The 19,394-nt window shown below is 47.1% G+C and overlaps 1 protein-coding gene across 19 annotated transcripts in view; it reads left to right on the top strand.

The window, feature by feature from the left end:
- The window catches only part of PLEC (plectin), a 1,447,724-nt gene that overhangs the window by 1,380,404 nt on the left and 47,926 nt on the right, over positions 1 to 19,394 (top strand). For 14 of the 19 annotated variants that reach the window (XM_069621862.1, XM_069621861.1, XM_069621869.1 and 11 more), the window contains 8 exons: positions 1,879 to 2,206; positions 3,652 to 3,729; positions 4,584 to 4,745; positions 6,879 to 6,983; positions 7,298 to 7,393; positions 7,675 to 7,800; positions 9,211 to 9,420; positions 9,983 to 10,137. In XM_069621862.1, coding sequence (XP_069477963.1) covers positions 1,879 to 2,206; positions 3,652 to 3,729; positions 4,584 to 4,745; positions 6,879 to 6,983; positions 7,298 to 7,393; positions 7,675 to 7,800; positions 9,211 to 9,420; positions 9,983 to 10,137 — 1,260 coding nt within the window. The remainder of the gene's footprint in view (positions 1 to 1,878; positions 2,207 to 3,651; positions 3,730 to 4,583; positions 4,746 to 6,878; positions 6,984 to 7,297; positions 7,394 to 7,674; positions 7,801 to 9,210; positions 9,421 to 9,982; positions 10,138 to 19,394) is intronic. The other 5 variants (XM_069621860.1, XM_069621859.1, XM_069621875.1 and 2 more) reach the window with 1 other exon arrangement.

The following is a 19,394-nucleotide window of genomic DNA, read 5'->3' as shown; positions in this document are numbered from 1 at the left end:
CTCCTGCAGCCGACATGCGTTGGAGGAGACAATGCACAAAAGGGAAGTTGAGAAAGATTGGGTGAAAAAAAGGGGGTCAACCGGAAAGCTAAAAAAGTCTATGTGCTGGAGGTCTGACACCGTCCGTGTAGAAAAAGGGACTGGGGTGAGGCGCCGGAGGGTGGGGCCTTGCCCTGGCATTCCTACGCCCGAGGCCGCACACCCACATCCTAACTAAAATTAAAGGGGAAACTCAATTTTTTGCTCACAAAGATCCTGATATCGTCCCCAAGCTGGGGGACACCAACAAGGATGGGAGGAAAGGGGACGGGACATATGAGTAGACTTGGCGGGGAGGTGGAGTGGCTCTATCTGCTGACGAATCAGGATAAACTTGCTTTCCTCCTAGAAGTCCCTCAACTAATTACAGTGCTCTCCCAGTGTGAACCCTAATTACAGTGCTCTCCCAGTGTGAACCCTAACTCCTATTGTGATAGGACCATACCACAACTAATGCTTTTCCTTTTTTATGGCCACTGTGCGTTATTTGTTGACTTTCTGAACATTATCCGAGATCTGTCCGCCTTTTTAATGAAAATAATGGTAACAAGCCATGTCTACGTTCTGAACTAAGGTGCGATGCAGCTTTCTGCTTAATGAACAGAATGTGAGATAGCCCGCTCCACTCTCTGAACCTAATGTGGGATCTCTCTGCCCTCTTTGGGGAAAAAATGTGTTGCCGTTTTCAACCTAACCTGACCAATCGCTGTCTGCTTTCTGGGCCTCGAGTGTTTGTCCGCCTTTCGGACCTCCACTGAGAACTGTGAACTTCATGGCTGTCGTAATCACTGATTGCATTGTATGTTATAATAAACCGGTAGGGTCTTCATGTCCAAGAATAGACAGGCACACGAGCATATCATCCCTGTAAGAGCTGATCCAATACTTTAAAATGCATACATCCATTTATTGTATTTAAAATGAAGGAAATCGTGTCTGTATGGCCATTTTCCTAGTCTATAGGGTCACTCTTGTGGGCAGCCCCTCTCTCCCTTTCCAGCCTGAGCTCAGCCACTTTGTGGGGTTCAGCTGTGGGGAACAATTTCATCACTAAATGGCACGATGCACGTGTGCATCACCAAAGGCGCACCTTAGTTTTCAATAAAGGCACAGCAAAGAAGACTACTGATGTTATTGGTTTAAAAATAATACTTCTAACACAGTAGTTAGTGCGATACAGGTTTCGCTTTTATTTGTGCTAGTGCTGGATTGTTTTTTTCCACATTTAATCAGTATGCATTGAATACACTTAAAGGCAATTGTGTGCCTTGTTTGTCAGCCGACACGTCTCAGGAGCCGCAACGGACCATAGATATATGCCGCAGCCCAGGTCCCAACAGGAGCCACTATTGTCTACAGGACAGTACCCACATCGCAGACCAGGACCCCAGAGGGGGCTAGAGACTTTTGACAATAGCCTTGATAAAGACCCACGGGTCTAAACGCGTGTCGGCTGACAAACAAGGCACACAATTGCCTTTAAGTGTATTCAATGCATACTGATTAAATGTGGAAAAAAAACAACCCAGCACTAGCACAAATAAAAGCGAAACCTGTATCGCACTAACTACTGTGTTAGAACTATTAATTTTTAACCACTGAAGCAAGATAACCAGGAGAAAAACTTCCTCACTACATAATAATTTGGGGTGCTGGCTAAACCCCAACAGCTCCTGTGGTCTTGCAACACGAGAACAACTGTATCAGTCTTGGACAACAACAGAGCCTAGCACAGGCTATTTCCACACCTAGAGCCAACCACGAATCTACTGATGTTATTGCAATGGCCTGGGGTCCTGGCTTGAGATTTAACTTGGCTTCCGTCTCTCCTCCATGCAGGGTCTACCGTCTCCATGAACGCCTGGTGAGCATTCGCACAGAGTACAACCTGCGCCTGAAGTCGGGGACCATTCAGCAGGGATTCACGCAGGTGGTGAGCAGCGCGTCACCAGGAAGCTCCCAAGGACATGGCCTGGAACTGGACAACGTCACCCTTAAATACATGCGAGACCTGCTGACCTGGGTGGAAGAGAACCAGAAGCGGATCAACAGCGCCGAATGGGGTGTAGACCTCCCCAGCGTGGAGTCACACCTGGGCAGCCACCGGGGGCTCCACCAGTCCATCGATGAATTCCGCTCAAAGATTGAACGGGCGAGAGCAGATGAGGTAAGATCCCAGGCCCCAACCAATGTCCGCTAAGACATAGGCAGCACTGCACACGTGAAGCCAGAGGGCAGTGCAATGCATGTGCTTGCAGACCTGTTTATGTAATGGCACTGAATTGCACACTTCATGGGTCATCCTGTGTGCCCAGGTTCTGCTAGTAAGTGGGCAGACAGGCTCTCAGCATGTGACATCAACTTGCTGGAACCAGTCTTTCCGAATAGAAGGTCTGGTATGCACACATTGATTCCAGTAGTCGGCAACCCCAAAATGCACATGGCACCGCTTGCAGAATTCCCATTCGGAAATACACCTCCTTTATCCCGCCTGCATGTGGCTACCATTCTGTCCCACTCGGAACATGCCTTTCTGTGCCTCCTGCAGCAGTCTGCTCCTGACTTGCATGCTGCATCCCTTGCAAAACTCCGGTTTGACATGCTCCTCAACAACCTTCTAGAGCACTGGACCCAACATAGCTATTCCCCATTTAATATGCACCTATGTGTTCCTGAAGTTCTCTGGCTCTAAAATCTAACTAGTGCCCTTTGTCTTGCAGTAGGTACACTGCAACTAACATGTAACTAGACGTGTCTATAGTTCCCTGACCTGCCGTTCACCCAGCGCCCACAGCAATTCACATAGACTCTCACATGCGCCCCCTGCAGTTATGCGCCAATACAGTGTACCGACCACCACGTTCAGGGCAGTGGCCCCATGGAACCTGTGGCCCCTGAATGCCCCTAACCTCACCATGCACTAAGTGCCTACTGCCAGTTTCTGATGCTGCCATGCATCCTGGGTCTCTTGCACATACATGGTCCTGTCCTCCCATGCAACCAGCGTCCTCTACATGTCTGTGGCCCTACCATGAGCCCAGTGTCTCCTGTGAGTCTTTGCCCCTACCAGGTGCCCAGTGCCTCATTCAGCACGTCCCTGGCCCTACCATGCACCCACGGTTGCTTCATATATGTGCCCCCTGAAATGAGCTGAAGAGATTTTCTGAAAAAATGAGCCGTCTTTTAGATTGAGAAGGAGGCCTTCACACTGTCCAAAGGCAGTGTTTGGGGAACCTCAGGCTTAACTCTCTAGACCTCTGTTCCGCTCCACCCTCCGCAGACAACCACATCTCCCATAGCCGGGAAACCTGTGCTGTGAGTCCAGTTCTAGTCTTTCAAACTCTCACCCTTAAGGCAGGACCACGCACTTCATTTTAAGAAGCCTTAACACATAGCTTTGGGCGGTGTGTCATAATAGCCACAACTACCTGCCCACTGGTTGCATATTTGTGCGTTATTGATGGCTGGTAAATGGATCTTTCACCATATTGGCGCTCCCAGACAAACTGCTGCTTACACCTCTTTCAAATCTGTTTTGCCTTTTTATGGAAGTATGTTTCTTCTGTTTTCACAAGTTCTGATGACAAAATGTGTGATTTCTCCTTTTGCTAGGTTCAGCTTACTCCAGCCAGCCGGAACGCCTTCCGGGAGTACCTAGGGAAGCTGGACCTACAGTACGCCAAGCTGCTGGTAAGGAAGAAGGCGGGATACGTGTGATTTTCGGGGGTTCTTTCATCTCTTGAACATTTTTCAGGAATTGGGATGAATTGTTGGGAACAACCAATCTCATCCCCAGGAAAGTCTGGTTGTTTAATCTACCCCCGCTCTTTTCACGTCTAGGGTAGATTTAATGTGCAAGTTGCCTGCCTATGACTGTCCTTTTCCTTTCAGACCATCAGTCCCTGATGGGGCTGTGGCTTGAGTTCTGGAGATAGGTTTGTGGAATCCAAAAACAGCTTGGCCCCTTTCTTGAGCCCAGGACCCCAGTCATGTTCCCTTCAAGTCTTACTCATTAGGGTGTAATGCCATGAACGCCTATAATTTAACAAGCGTGCAAACCTTTTAGGGATTAGTGCCGAGACACTTTCTGCACCTAACTGAGAACAGAAGTGCTCAAGGTGTCACATGTCCACGTCTAATACTTGGCATCAAGGTGCCTCGATAGCCAAGCGTGTGGATGGAGGAATGTGTGTTTCAGAACACGTGTGATTCTGGAGCCGTTGGGAGAGAGCTGGTACGGCTGGGAGAGGTGCCTGCTGCTCTCTGCGCTCTCGCTGTAGTAAACTTACCTCCCTTCTACACATGCCTCCGGTGTTGCCCCTCAACTTATCAGAATGCTAGCCGGTTCGTGCGATGTTCGGTGAGCACGCATGTTGTTCCATTCAGACAGTACGTCTCCTGACACAACTGGTTGACCTGCAAAAGGATCCCCCCCCCCCACCACCACCACTACACGCTCGTAGATTTAAGCGATTCCATACATTTGGAACTGCAAGCTTGTAATGCTTCGCTTCTTAAACTCCTTTGTCTTTTGCTACCATCAGACCTCTTCGAAATCCCGCTTGCGTCACCTTGAGAGCCTGCACGCCTTTGTTTCAGCGGCTACCAAAGAACTCATGTGGCTGAACGACAAGGAGGAAGAAGAAGTCAACTATGACTGGAGCGACCGCAACACCAACATGGCGGCCAAGAAGGAGAACTATTCGGTATGTTCATCTCTCACTCCCCTGGTAATGTGCTGGCAGCTCAGTACACTTATTCCCACCCACACCCCCCATGTATTTCTTATATTTTTCGTCATTCATTTTGCATCTACAGTTTAATGCAGCTGTCAATTAATGTATGCTTGTTTTTGTGCATTGTGATACAAGACTTGGTTGAATGGTTATTCAGACATGTGGTTATGATGTCCGAGGGAAGAATGCATGGGTTTGTTCACATGTCTGCCAGCTGACTGTGCCTTCCTCGTGCTATGGATTCGCCATGGCATGGGCAACCACTGCTGCTGAAACCCAGCGTACTGACCAGTCATGATGATTCTGTCACACCGGGACCTTCATGATTGTGCTGTATTCCCTGGGAGATCCTGCAGCGCCTCCGAGCTAGCTCAGCCCCTGCCAGAGCATGGGCGCCAGGGGTCTCCCTAAGCTACAGAATGGTGCGGTTGGGGTCGATGGGCCTCATCAGAAGTCGGGTGCAATCCTGCCGGTAAATTCAACGGGATACCACCAGATGGTATTACCGTTACCGGCACTTGGACTGCCGGAATTACCAACAGATTCAAAGTGCCAGTAAGTACTGGAATTCCCCGTTCCATAGAATCCTTGGGGAGAATTTCTGGTATTGGCGGCACCGGTAATGCTGGTAATACTACAATTTCTTGGTGGTGGGATGGTGGAATTACCGGCAGCTCTGAGCTGCAGGTAAATCCGGCAATCCGACCACCAAACTTGTAGTTTGTGGATGCATTGACGTGTCGGTATACAGTATTACCGGTACGTTAATACCGCACCGGCAAACATGTAATGAGGCCCTCTGGACACTCCTTCCCCAGTTAATGAGACCCTAACCCTGGTAAGCCAGAACGGGGAATCAATAGTTCTATCCATTCCCAGGCAAAGTGTTTTATTGAAGTTGTCAACATTCTAAACATTGTTTCTTTAACATTGTCCCTTGACATGGCATGCAAACCTCCCGATTAAACATCATAGAATCACTCCAAAGTCCTATGACAGATGCTCTGGCGATTAAAATCTAGAGTTTGTCTGGCAGTCTGTGGCTATTTTCCATAGGAAATAGCAATAGTAGTTCGGAGGTGGTTGTAGAGAACGGGGGAATTTGGCAGAGGTTGTAGACGTGAAGAGTTAGGTCATCAAAATGAGGAGAATGGTTGTAAGAAGAGGGGGGTTGGTTGTAGACGTCAGGAAGGGGTGGTTTGGGAACATCAGTTGGAGATTGGAGACCATGAGAAGGCCAAAGAAGTAGGCTGCGGGGGTCTCCTTTAATCTAAGACTAAGAACCAAGAAAACCCTTAAAATCGGGTCTGAGAACCAAGAAGATGTGACTGCAAGAAGCATAGAGAAGTAGGGTGCCAGAAACCCTCAAACCTCACACATTGTCCACCTTCGAGATATCTCAATCATTCACACCAGGTATATATGCAGGTATACATGCTTAGAGCCCTTTGTCATGGGAAACACTAGGTAGCACAGACACAAACAAGTATCCACCATGGATGGGCTTTCATATATGTGGCCCAGCTTGGAAAAATCAAAAGGCATTTCCAAGTAGTTCATGGCCAGTTCAAAGTGAAACAGTATATAGTGCTTTGGCCAGGACTCTGCTCTGCCGTGAATCTGTGAGTGGCATATCAGTCCTATTTCTATTGCATTATATACAGGGCACATTTAACAGTCGGGTACAATGTCAGAAGGGCTTGTGCTGCTCACATTGCAGCCCTATCTTGCAATCACTGGAGACCCTGCTAGAACATCCCTCCCTTTAACGCCGTAACTCCATGGTCAGAATCACTTGCAGCCAATGGGAAAGCTGCAGGGGGTTTCGGGCGCCATAAGCGGAGCAAGACACAAGGGACAGAAAGGGGCTGTGGACAGGGTTTCCATCACAGACGGCACGTGCAAAATCCTCAATACAGAAGGCATTCCTACTTGCTCCTGCGAGGCCCTGAGAATGATATATTAGCGTACCCTTTGGGATGCAAGGGAAGCACATCCTGCCGCTTGCCTGTGCATGAGCTGCCCTATTTCTGCATTTCTTAGCTCACACCCTTTCCCACTCACCTACTGATCACTCTGTGTCCTTCTCCCTCCATCTCTCAGGGACTGATGCGGGAGCTGGAGCTGAAAGAGAAGAAGATCAAGGAGATCCAGAACACTGGTGACAGATTGCTGCGTGATGACCACCCTGGGAAGCCAACGGTGGAGGTGAGTGCTGCCCAGAAGGGGAACTCCATCAAACAAAAACCATGGCCAAATGTTGCCTCTTCAAATACAGAGTACAATCTGATGTCCTGGAGAAACTCCACTGAAAATAAAGCATTACTGGAGAGCACTTTGGGGTAGCTGAAGCACAAGGAGAAAAGTTGATTACATCATTTGTTTTCTGTAGATGCTCTGTATAAAATCGTATTGCTTAAGTGTTGCCTCTAATTCTCTTCTTGAGGTTTTCTGGTCCCGTTAGATGCTGAGCATGTGACTGCCTGTTGCCCGGTTGTGACACCCCCTCCTCTTTCTTGCAGGCTTTTCAGGCTGCTCTGCAAACGCAGTGGAGTTGGATGCTGCAGCTGTGCTGTTGCATTGAGGCCCACCTGAAGGAGAACACTGCTTACTTCCAGGTTAGAAACGTGGCCTGTTGTGGGAGAAAATGATGTTCATATGGTGTGAAAGGATCATTAAAGAAGCTAATATAGAATATAGAGAGACGGTTATGGGAAGTGGAACATTATTTAATGTGTTGAAGCTTTTGAACGTGTCCCATATACCACTTTCATTTTACCCTGCAGTGGTTTGTAGTTGCCAAAAATCCTAGTATGCATACAGGTTGACTGAAGGGTGCAGCAAATGAAAATTAACCTCTTCTGGCCCCTAAATCCTTATTTTATCCAATTCCCTGCAGTTCTTCTCAGATGTAAAGGAGACAGAGGACTACCTCAAGAAGCTGCAGGACACCCTGAAGAAGAAATACTCGTGCGACCGTTCCATCACAGTGACCCGGCTGGAGGACCTTATGCAGGACAGCATTGTAAGCACGAAGCAAGCCGGCACATGTTAGCTCTGTAAAGCACTTGATGAAACTTCATCCCACTCGCACATGTTTCTATTGGCAAACAAATGATGCCCCTCCGAACCCAATGATAAAAACAACATGAATAGAAGTGGGAGCAGATTGAGTGGTTAATCCCTGGTTTAATCTGTTGGGGAGTGTGTGTGTGTGTGTGTGTGTGTGTGTGTGTGTGTGTGTGTGTGTGTGTGCGCGCGAGAGAGTGGTCACATGTCACACGACATGACACTAAATCACTTGTTAGAAACCAACCTGAAGACCAATGACTTGTACACCTGTGCTTGTTTTCTCTACTTCTTAACTTTCTTTACTTCTAATTTAAACCAGAACTAGCCGAAGTACCCGGCTTCGTCTCGGGATGTCCATTCTCAGATTTTGTTTCATATTCCACTGAAAAAGATGAGCAAATATTGTTGTTTGCCACAAAGGAAAAACGCGATGCATGTTAATTTCACTAATTAATTGAACACCAAATACTTATGTACCTCTGAATTAAATTCTCACATGAATATCATATTTGTAGGCTTACTCTGATTGTTCACAGTGTTGTGAGCAGTGGTGGTCATTGTCGCTGTTAAACGCACACAGCAAACAATCAGAGTAAGCCTACAAATATGATATTCATGTGAGAATTTAATTCAGAGGTACATAAGCATTTGGTGTTCAATCAATTAGTGAAATTAACATGTATCAAGTTCATCAATCAATGAAAACAAAAGAAACACAAGACTAGTAGATGGTGCGCGGAACAAAACAACACTTAATGTCGAAAAATCAATAAAAGTTATTTCCCTTTCGAACGGGATGACCTATGGAGCTAGAAAGTGTTGCATTAATTCGTCAATGAAATAAAGAATATTCCATGCAAAATTCATGACGCCAGACCTCACCGTTCAGGAGGAGTTACGTCACCAAGATCACATCCACATACAAACCCACAAACAAACACAACTTTGTTTTATATATACATATATATATGTATATATAGATGTATACTTTGTAACTTGTGGGATGGTCATGCGCTTACCAGCATACCGTATTCTCTCTTTCAATAATTTGTTCTTGTCCCCTCTGCTTCCCTGTACCATCTCTCGTTACTTCTTTGTTACTCCCCTAACCGATCTCCTGCCTTCCACTTCTTAACCTTTGTTTCCGCCACCTTGTCTTTTTCTCTCATCTTGCCCATCTTTCTCATTCCCTTCTTGTGTGGTCTGTTTTTCCACTGCCACCCTATTTATGCCCTCCCTTGCAGTGCCTCGTCTTTTCCCATCCTTATTCTGATCTCTTCACATTTTTCCCTTTGCTTCTGACTGTTTCATGCCCACTTCCTCTTACCTGCATCTTCTTTTGCCCACCTTCTTCGATCTCCAGGATGAGAAGGAACAGCTGACAGAGTACAAGGCGCACCTCTCTGGCCTTGCCAAACGTGCCAAAGCCATAGTCCAGCTTAAACCCCGCAGCCCGGCCAATCCCCTGAAGGGCAAGCTCCCGCTGCAGGCTGTGTGCGACTACAAGCAGATGGAGGTAACCGAGCCAAACATGTGTGTGCGCAAGGCAGTGCGTCATGCGAGCGGTGTCCATGTGAGTGCCCACGTGTGCCCTGTCTCTTGTCTGTGTGCATTCCTGCATGCATGCCTGTAACGTATGTCTTTGGGTAGCGTGCTGTGTCTTTGGGCTGCCTCTGCCATGTTTCTTTTGGACTGCAGGGGTTGCTAGGGATTGTCTATGCCATGTTTCTCTAAGCTGGCCTGTACCATGTGTTTTTGTGCCTGCCTTTCTGTCTTTTGAACTGCCCGCGGGGGCTGTGTGTTTTAGCCTGCCCATGCAGAGCGTATTTGTGCAAGAGGTGATGTATGTTTGCCGTGCTGTTCTTTTTCTGAAACTGCAAATGCTGTGCCTGTTAGACTCTGTAGTTGCTGTTTTGCTTAGTGCTTGCAGTTGCTGTGCCTATTACAGACTGTGGACCTGTGCGCCCACAGGTGCTGTGTGTCTTTGGGGCCTGCCTGTGCTGCGTGCATTGAACCCTATAACTGCTGTGCTTCTTGGTCTTAGAGGTGTTGTATGTCTTCAAACCTGTGTCCTGTTTTCCTCATGTATGCCCAAGTGCTGTTGCTCACACATGTTGTGAATTTGGTTCTTTCAGATCACAGTGCACAAGGGAGATGAGTGTGTGCTGCTAAACAACTCCCAGCCCTACAAGTGGAAGGTTCTGAACGTTTCCGGTAGCGAGTCCATTGTTCCATCTGTCTGCTTCCTCATCCCGCCACCAAATAAGGAGGCCTTGGAAGTGGTCAGTAGGTAAGAGGAACCCCTACAAAACTGTCATTAAGCCTCTAGAGCTACCTCTAAAAGCTCTGGCAATGTGCCTCTAACATGTTCTCTTATAGCTCTGCGAGTGTCTTCTATATGAACCTCTCGTAGCTCCATTGGTGCATCACTATCCTGACCTTCACAGCTTGATCACTGCCTCTCTACCATGACCCGTCATTTTCCAGTGGGCCTTTATTCCATCCTCTCACATCTGATAATGCTTCAATATCCTGACTTCTGCCAGCTCGCAGTGCTTCTGTGACCTTGCCTCTCTGTATCCTGATGTTAGGGAGATATTTGACCAGCCCTCTTGTGACCATCTAACCTAATGCAGGGCTCACATAATCTACTTACCCGCTTGTTTAGATGCGATTTTAAGAAGGGCCACTACCATTTGCATGGTACTCCAACTTGCTGGCAAGTATGAGGATGTTTTATACTTTTATTTGACATTTACTGCAAATAAATGTTTGTGTGACTGGCTGGCTTTGGGTGGCAGCATTGCCCCAAATACGAGGTATGCTTATGATGACATGCTTGGTTTTACAGAAACACTGGTAAATATGTTGTCACCTTTCACCATGGGGCAGGCGCGTTTCTTTGGGGTCGAGTATGTAAACTAAGGAACTCGCGCTTCAGGTCTAGTGGGATTTGTAAGAATTTGTAAGGCCTGCATAATGGTAGAACAGTGTGCCAGTCACAAGGAAAGACCAGGCTCTCCAACAGTAGCTGTAGCATTGCAGTCATGCTTAATTCCAAGAGAGAGGAAGGCTATAATTCTTCCCAATACTCACCACAAACTGGATTACTAAATAATATACACTTGTAGTACAGAGTTACACATAAAGGGCCTGATTCACAGAGAGTGCGCCATTATAAAATTGTTCTGTAAATCAGGCCCAACATATCCGTTAGGAAAAATAAACACTCCATTTAGACATAAGATCTAGTGGGGAATAGTGTAGATAAAAACAGCAAATGGTCAGTAAAAGTCAAACTCCCTCTTAACCCTAAACTGAAAGTCCCATAACTGTTGCAAGACACAATACATGCAGACTTGCAGTGGTGAGTTAGAATAGATCCCTAAACAATATTACACACAGTAGTTATCATGTTCAGGATCCATGGAATTCACACATAACCTAGTTAGAGGTTTCCTGCTACACGCTAAATAAAAGTATGATATACATTATGCATGCACACAATACAAGTATAGCACTTAGAGGTAGAACACATGTCCCGCACAGCCAGGAGGGCAACCAAAGTCCAGGATATATTTTAGTAAGACAGCCCATAGGTGCGTATTACACTCCAAGGAGGGGAACAGTAGCCACTCCATGATACTGTGTATCCTGGGCAAGCGTGTTACACATAGATTTAAAAATCCCTAAATAATCGGAGGAATTCACAAAAATTCCATGGATCGGTGGAGAACTGCAGGTTCCTTAATAATATGCTACTGCTCAGTACCTTGCAGTGTCACTTTTGGGCGTTTGAGTGTTGAGACAAATGCCCCATGAGAAACAACAGGGTAAATTCTATAAATTGTCCAGTGTTATGACGAAAACTAGCTGAGTCCTAACTTCCTTCCCACGGGTACTCGGAAAAAAGACAAGGTGACACCAGTGGAGACCTAGAAGAAGATATCCAGTAGAGGATTTGAGACCCAGCAGCCACAGGAGCAGAGAAGCAGAGCAGGATACAGCCCCCGGTGTATCCCAAATGGGAAATACAGTTGAAGGGGACTTGCAGAAACCGCCAACCATGGGGAACTCTATGGGTGAGTATATCAAATAACTCGCCAACCTAGGACCCATAGTTAAGTACTTACAGTGTTGGTTCCTGAAAACACAGTTCCAGGAAAGCAGAACCTGGTAAATAACCATGTATTTCTGCATGGCAGAATTAAGGTTTCAAGTCACCCAGGGTCTTGAAACCGGACCTATGATGACCCCGACGGCCCAAAAGAAGAGTTAGTCTTCACTGCAGTGGAACTCGCCATCCACAAGCAGAATCGGTGACCGAGATGGTCCCAGGAGGATGGAGGAACCTGCACACGGCAGAAATTGGCAGCTCAGCAAGCAAACGTACAGAGCACCAGCAGGACAATTCCGGTGGCGAACCAGGACAGCCCAAAGAATCAGATTTGGCAGGGAGTTGGAGTCCCAACACACTTCCAGGTGGTGCCAGCTTCCAAAACAAAGGAGGAGGGAGACCCTGTCAGCAAATGAGGTAAAATGTAATTGATCACGGTCCCAGGATGGACGGCCTGTTCCAAACAAATGAGGACTGGCAGCAGGATGAAGACCACCTGGGAACGACACCCAGCACTCGAAAATGCAAACTGGAGCACAGGCAAGAGCCACCAGTGCCCCCAGTATGTCCAAACTCGGTCCCAAAATGAACTGTTTTTGGCATCAAAATCCTCCATCAGGTAAGCATACTTGCTCACATTACAAAAATCCAGCAAAACCAATTGTATGGACAGAGTTTTCCATTTATGTAGTCACTCAAATGGGCTGGTGTCTGTGATTAAGGGATTAAAAACAAAGGTTATGGCATCCAGCCAATCAGGTTGGCTCAGAACACTGAGGCCCACCCCCACAGGAGGATTAGTGGCCTGCCCAGGGCCAGGTGTAAGGCCTAGACAAGTCCAAACCACTATAGAGGGTGCCATCTTGTGTCTTTGTGTGCACAACAGCCATGTCAGGTCTGCTTCATGTTTACCCTGAACAAAGGAAGTGCCTAAAGACAATGACGAAACGTATAAACATATCAATACCCCAATTGCTACTATAATGGTGCATTGGGCTGTTAATGCCATAAATTATTTACGCCTACCCCATAAAACGATGTAGGGTGGTATAAGTGCTCTAAGACACAAATTGTGTAAGCCTGGAGCATAATTCGCGAACTAGGACAATATACACTTAAGGAGTAGAAAGGGGATGTGGTGCTAGGGACCATGAGAAGTCACTCTGAACACCAAAACAAATAAAAAAATAAAATCATATATATATATATATATATATGATACATTACTCACCGTAATCGTATTTCTGTTGCTTGTATCTGCTTAGATTCACATGCTTTGCATAGGCCAACGTCTAGTAGAAGTCGCAGAGTATTGCACATTAATTTTTTTTCGAAGTCCGACACAAGTCCGACGTCAACAGGGCGTGACTTGTAGTACTATCCCTTGTGTGTTGTACCCTGTACCCATGACCCCCTCGCGCGTCGAGGTCCCTCTGATTATTTGTTTCTGACAAGAGGGAATGTACGTTGTAAGCGTGAAGTGTAGGTAAAGACCATGAGGTGTGAAAGAGCCAAGCTTCTTTTATAAGCACCTTCTACTCCAAGAGGGGAGGAAGGGTGGGCGTGTGTGAATGTAAGCAGATACAAGCATCAGAAATATGATTACGGTGAGTAATGTATCCCTTCAGAGGCTTGTGGATCTGCTTAGAATAACATGCTTTGCATAGATTAGTGAGCAGTAGCAGTAGAAGGAGGTGGGTTATTAGAAGGTAGCGCTGCAAAGAGATGTTTCAGCACCGCTTGCCCCACCTGTGTATCACCCATAGAATGTGGGTCCAGACAGTAATGTTGGGTGAAGGTGTGTACTGAACTCCAAGTGGCAGCCTTGCAAATGGCATCTAGAGGCACTTTTGCTATGAAGGCTACGGTTGCCCCAGTGCCTCGAGTTGAGTGTGCTCTGGGCCTAAAGGGCAATGTTCTCTTGGCAAGAGTGTGACACAGTTGGATGCAGTTTACAATCCATTTAGAAATTGCTGCCTTAGAGAAAGGGTCCCCTTCTCGTCCAGGGGCTACAGATAAAAAGAATCTTTCTGATCGACTTTGTCTTCAAGGTAGAACATGCCAGCTCTGCAAACATTCAATGTATGTAGACTACTTTCTGCTGTTTTTGAAGGGTTTTGGAAAAACGCAGGCAACTCTATACTTTGTGATTGACATGATATTTTTAATGAATTTGGGTAAGAATTGAGAATGTTTGTGTAGCACCACTTTGTCCTTGTGTAATACTACAAAGGGCTCTTGTACGGACAGAGCTTGTAGTTCACTAACCCTTCTAATAGAAGTTTCAGCTATAAGGAAGGCTGTCTTGTATGTGAGGTGCTTAAGACTGGCTTTGTGCATAGACTCAAAAGGTGTACTGTGAAAAGCTAGAAGGTCTCTCACCCACTAGCCACCATGGATCTCTCTCTCTCAGGTGGCCAGGGCATGGCCATCGCCTTTGGATCCCGAACCTGGGGGTGGGCTAGTACAGGAGGATCACCTGGGTGAGTGGTCTTCGGGGAGTGGGAGTGGGACACTGGATGGCGAGACGCAGTATTCATCCCCCTGTAACACCTTTACCCCATCCTTCCAGGTAGGATACGTGGGAACTTTATTCCCCCCCCCCTTTCCATTCACAAACACTTCACACGGACAGCACGCTCTGGGAGAAAACATACTCGCACCCAAGCAGTACACCTGACATGACCCTCTACCATGGTCCGGCGAAGTCCGGCAGTTACTGACAATCACTCACACCTGACTTCCATTAAACTTCCCCACACAGATAAAAGGCAGAGCACTAGAGCACACTCTGAGGAGGATAAGCACACAAAGGAACAGCAGTTTCGAGTCGGCAGCTGAACGAGGGGAGAAAGACGGCAAAGCAATAAGGGTTTGCCAAGAGGGAAATAGCCTTGACCTTTTCAGCAAGACACCTTTGAATCCGAAAGCATAAGGCCAGGAAACCTGACTGAAGAATCCTGCATTGTGTATTGGAGATACCAGAGGTCCTTCCGCGTAACCGCCCAAGGCCGGGAGGAGCAGCAGATGCTGTGGTATCGTCCTTGGCTTCAAGAACAAAGAAGCGCCAGAGAGATCAACACAGCCGGTGAGTTGGAGAGACCGATGCAAAACCCATCTGTGTTGAAGTCAATGTTGCAAGCGACAACATTGTATAACGAGCGCTGGAACAAACATGGTTAAACGCGTGTGATGAAAGGCGCGAGTAAAGCTAAACGACTGATGAATGTTTGAACTTGAGAAGGAAAGATACGATACCGTTGACAGAATGGTCCGGCACCGTGAATGTGCTCAATCGAAGGTCTCTGTAAGATATCCCGCCAAGAAGTGGTAGAAACGAAGTAGAAGATTGATCAGAGCATTGCAATGGTTTAAGTAAAACCTATTGCACATTCAAAAGTCTTCAATTTTGATATCAAGAGGAAACCATAGAATGTGACTCTACATGTGAGTCTACATGGTCCGAGCCCGAACAAAGGAGACCAAATGTGAATATTGTGGAAAAGGGATCCAAGCTCCGAGCCCGAACAAGGGAGATCCATGATCTGAGCCCGAACGAGGGAGACCAAGTGTAACCATTGTGTTAAAAAGGGGGCCCAACCCTGAAGGAGTGAGACCCATGATGAATACTGGAAGCGAGAACTTGTGCATGTGAAGAACCTGATAAGAGTAGAACTTTGATATTTGTTTGTTACGACAGGCCCTCTGCATTAAGAGACTGCTATTGGAAAAGAGGCTTTTGCAGAAGGCCTTGATACCTTTGCTTTGAACTGTATCCTCGTGGCATAGAAGCCAGAGTGTGAGCGAAGCTCGAATGTGCCACCTTACCCCGTGCTGAAAACATGGGGAAGGGAAGCCAACTGCTCAACCGTCCTGACATTTTGTTTCTTGAACACTTTTCTTTTTGCATATACAAATATACAATAGTACCACACTTTTATTTAGAAGTAAGGATTGGCAATAGGTTTATTAATATAGGCCCTATTATTTTGACACAGACTTGACTAGGACTGTGTTATGATCATTTGATGGCCGTAGCTTGCTCCCATCCATAGATTTAGGTTGGATAGGCGTTCAACTAACCCATTGACGTTCAATAAACACCCTTGAACTGTGATTGCTTGTGTCGGTCTTCACTGTTTGATACCATGCCTTCCTTACAGTACCCATGAGCCTTGAGAGCACACCATTGAGGTCCCAGCCAGGATTAGGATTAGAGAGGTGGGGTACAGTTTTTTTTGACACCCTCCATGAAAGCCTTACCTATGGGCACCTTCCACCACAAGATTTTGTTCTGGGATGTGGTGTAAGCGCAGAGAGCCACTAGATGTACCTTGAGTGAGTTAAAGACTAATCCTGAGTCAGTAGAGGAGGTGGTTGACTATATTGGTTGGTGAAAGGTTGTTTGGATTGAGCGACCGTGTTGGGCACTACAACACAAAGCGCTTCTCTTTGTTAAAATAGCAGTGTCGCTCGTTAGGGTTGCATGCCTCCATGAGTATTTCCATGTACCTATGGTCTATGTTAAGGTGACCAAATTCTATGACCTCAGGAGCCAAGCTGCTCAGTTCAGCTTCTGAGGGCATGGGTAAATGTGTTGCCTGATCTTGGGTCAACAGGTTGTCCATGCAGGGCAGTTTCATGGGCGGTCACAGGGGCATTGTTTGTAGGTGTGAGAACCAGGTCTGGCGAGCCTACATTGGAGCTAGCAGGATTAAAATGACTTGTTGCTGGTGTAGCTTGTGGACTATTTGGTTGCAAAGGGGTGTTGCGGGAAAGGCGTATGCACATTTCCCCGACCAGTTAATCAGCTGTGCATTTCCCTTGGATCCTTTCTGGGGAAACCTGGATGCGTAATCTTGGCATTGTGAATTTTCTTGGGTCGCGAAAAGGTCCATTTCTGGGAACCCCCAGTTTGAGAAGACGTTGTGTAGCACGTCTGTGTTTAATTGCCATTCATGCTCTGAGGGTAGCATTGTACTCCTGCTTAGCACTAGCCACTAGGAACATGTTTTGATATAGTGTCCACCACCAGATGTTCTGGGCTAGTTTGGACAGCCCTGGAGAGTGTGTTCCTCCTGTGTAAGTAAAACATGGCGGTTGTGCTGTCTGTGAGGACTAGGAGTGTTTTGTGAGCTAGCCGAGTTTTGAAGGCTTTAAGTGCCTTGAGAACTGCTAGAGGTTCCAGAAGGTTGATGTGTTTCCTGGTCAGTGCTTGTGTCCAGAGGCCGTGAGCGATATGGTGAAGGAAGTGAGTGCCCCACCCTGTCATAGAGGCATCTGTTGAGAGAGTGGCTTGCATCACTGGTGTGTGGAAAGGTTGTCCCTTCAGCAGATTTACTCTGTTCCATCACTGTAGCGACTGGACCAGAGGTTGAGAAACCACCACTAGATCGTCCCACAACCCACTTGCCTATGACCATTGTTTAGCTAGCCACTCTTACATTGGACGCATGCGCGGCCTGGCATTAGGCACTAGGTAGATGCAGGGAGCCACCATTCCCAGCAGGCGCAGTGCCTTTCGTACCATCACTTGATGACCAGCTACATACTGAGGTGTTTGAAACAGCATGTTGTGGAACCTCTCTTCAGAGGGGTAGACTAGTCTGATGTCTGTTTTCATTAGTGCCCCCAGAAATTGCTTTGCGTGGCAGGGCACTAGACAACTTATTTTCGTTTATGGAGAAGCCCAATTGGAATAGCAGATTGATAGTTTGCTGCGTGTTTTGAAGGCACCTCTGGGGAGAGTGCCTGGTAATTAGCCAGTCTATGTAAGTGTACACTGGAATGGACTGCTTGAGCAAGTGGTTGGCAACCACTGCTAGGACCTTTGTGAATACCCTGCGGGCTGATGCAATGCCAAAGGGTAGAACTTTGAATTGGTAATGCCTGTCTCCCAATTTGAATCTGAGGTATTTTATTGTGAATCGACAACATTGAAATATGAAAGTATGCATCTTTGATGACCAATGTCGCCATGAAATCCCCTGTGTTCAATAGTGGAATGACTTCCTGCAATGTTGTCATCCTGAATTTTTGGGGCTTGACACACGTGTTTGCAGCGCGCAGGTCCAGCACTGGGCTCATTGTCAGATCTGTTTCTAGAACAAGGAAGTATATTGAATAAATACCCTGATTTTGCTCCATGAGGGGCACCAGCTCGATGGCTCCTTTTTGTAACAGAATGTGGATCTCCTTCTTGAGGATGTCAGTGTGAGTGGAGGATGGTGGTGAGGTGTTTTGAGGAACTCCACTGAGTATCCCTTGGCCACTGTATCCAGAACCCAGTGGTCTGACGTTATTCCCTCCCATTGCTGGGCAAAGAGTGTTATGCAACCCCCGACTGGGGATGCATGGGCGGGAACGCGGATCAGCACGTCATTTGGTGGCAGGGGCTGCTGCGCCTCTAAAGGCTGTAGCCCAGCCTCGTTTTTTTCTGAGGCAAAACACCCGCTGCTGGTATTGGTAGGACTGAGTGTGTGGGCTATAGAAAGTGGCACCGGGTGCTTGCTTTGGTCTGGCCTTGTTTTCCCGAGCCTTGAGCCCAACAGTTTCAGCAAGTGTGAAATGCTCCCTTGGGGACAAAAGGCTTATTGGAAATTTGACCAAGGGTCTTAATGGTCTCATGCTCCTTTTTTGCCATTTCCAGCTGGTTGTCGACAGGATTGCTGAAGAGGAGACTCTCCTTGATGGGCATATTTAGAAGGGCCACCTGTTTCTCTGGCTTAAATCCCATTCTCTGAGCCAGGAATGTCTTTTAAGAAGGATATCCTCTGCAATGACTCTTACTGAGGTATCTGCAGAGTCCAGTACGCTCTACAGGATGTTTTGGGAGACGTGCTTTCACTCGGAGGCGATCTTAAGGAGATGGGATCGTGTTGGTTCTGGCACTGAGTCCAGATGTCGTGAGAGCTCATCACATTGGGTGCTGCTGTAGCTGGCCAGAAAGGTAGTATTGTTTGCTATCCTGGTAAGGTACGGAGAGAAGGTTGTGATATGTTTTCCCAGTGTGTACAATCTTTTGCACTCCTTGTTGGAAGGTTGAGAGTGGGACACCAGCTCTCTTCCGTATAGTGTTCACCACCAGGGAGTCTGGCTTGACGTGGCCCCTGATGTAAATAGGATCTGAATGAGAGGCCTTGAAGGATTTTTCTACCTTTGGGTTGACCGCCCTAGTAAGGGACGGGGTAGCCTGAGATGGAGTCCCTCTTTTTACTGGACTCCAGAAGAGGAATGGATTGGCTAACAGGTTTTCACTCGTTGAGAAGTCAGTCCCCACTGGGCTGGATTTGTCCGTGTTTATGCCAAAGTGGTGGGCAGCCTTCTTTAGCAACTTGTTGTAGAGGGGCTGGTCTGCAAAGGGAGAAGAGTGACCACCCTCCACTCCCGGAGAGTCAACCAGGTCGACAAAGATGAGGTCTGGGTCGTCC

This window comes from Ambystoma mexicanum, chromosome 5q (assembly GCF_040938575.1).
Source record: "Ambystoma mexicanum isolate Mex_15411 chromosome 5q, UKY_AmexF1_1, whole genome shotgun sequence".
NCBI classification, from domain to species: Eukaryota; Metazoa; Chordata; class Amphibia; order Caudata; family Ambystomatidae; genus Ambystoma; species Ambystoma mexicanum.
The sequence above is the reverse complement of the archived record's forward strand: the minus strand, read 5'-3'. Positions and strand labels throughout refer to the sequence as shown.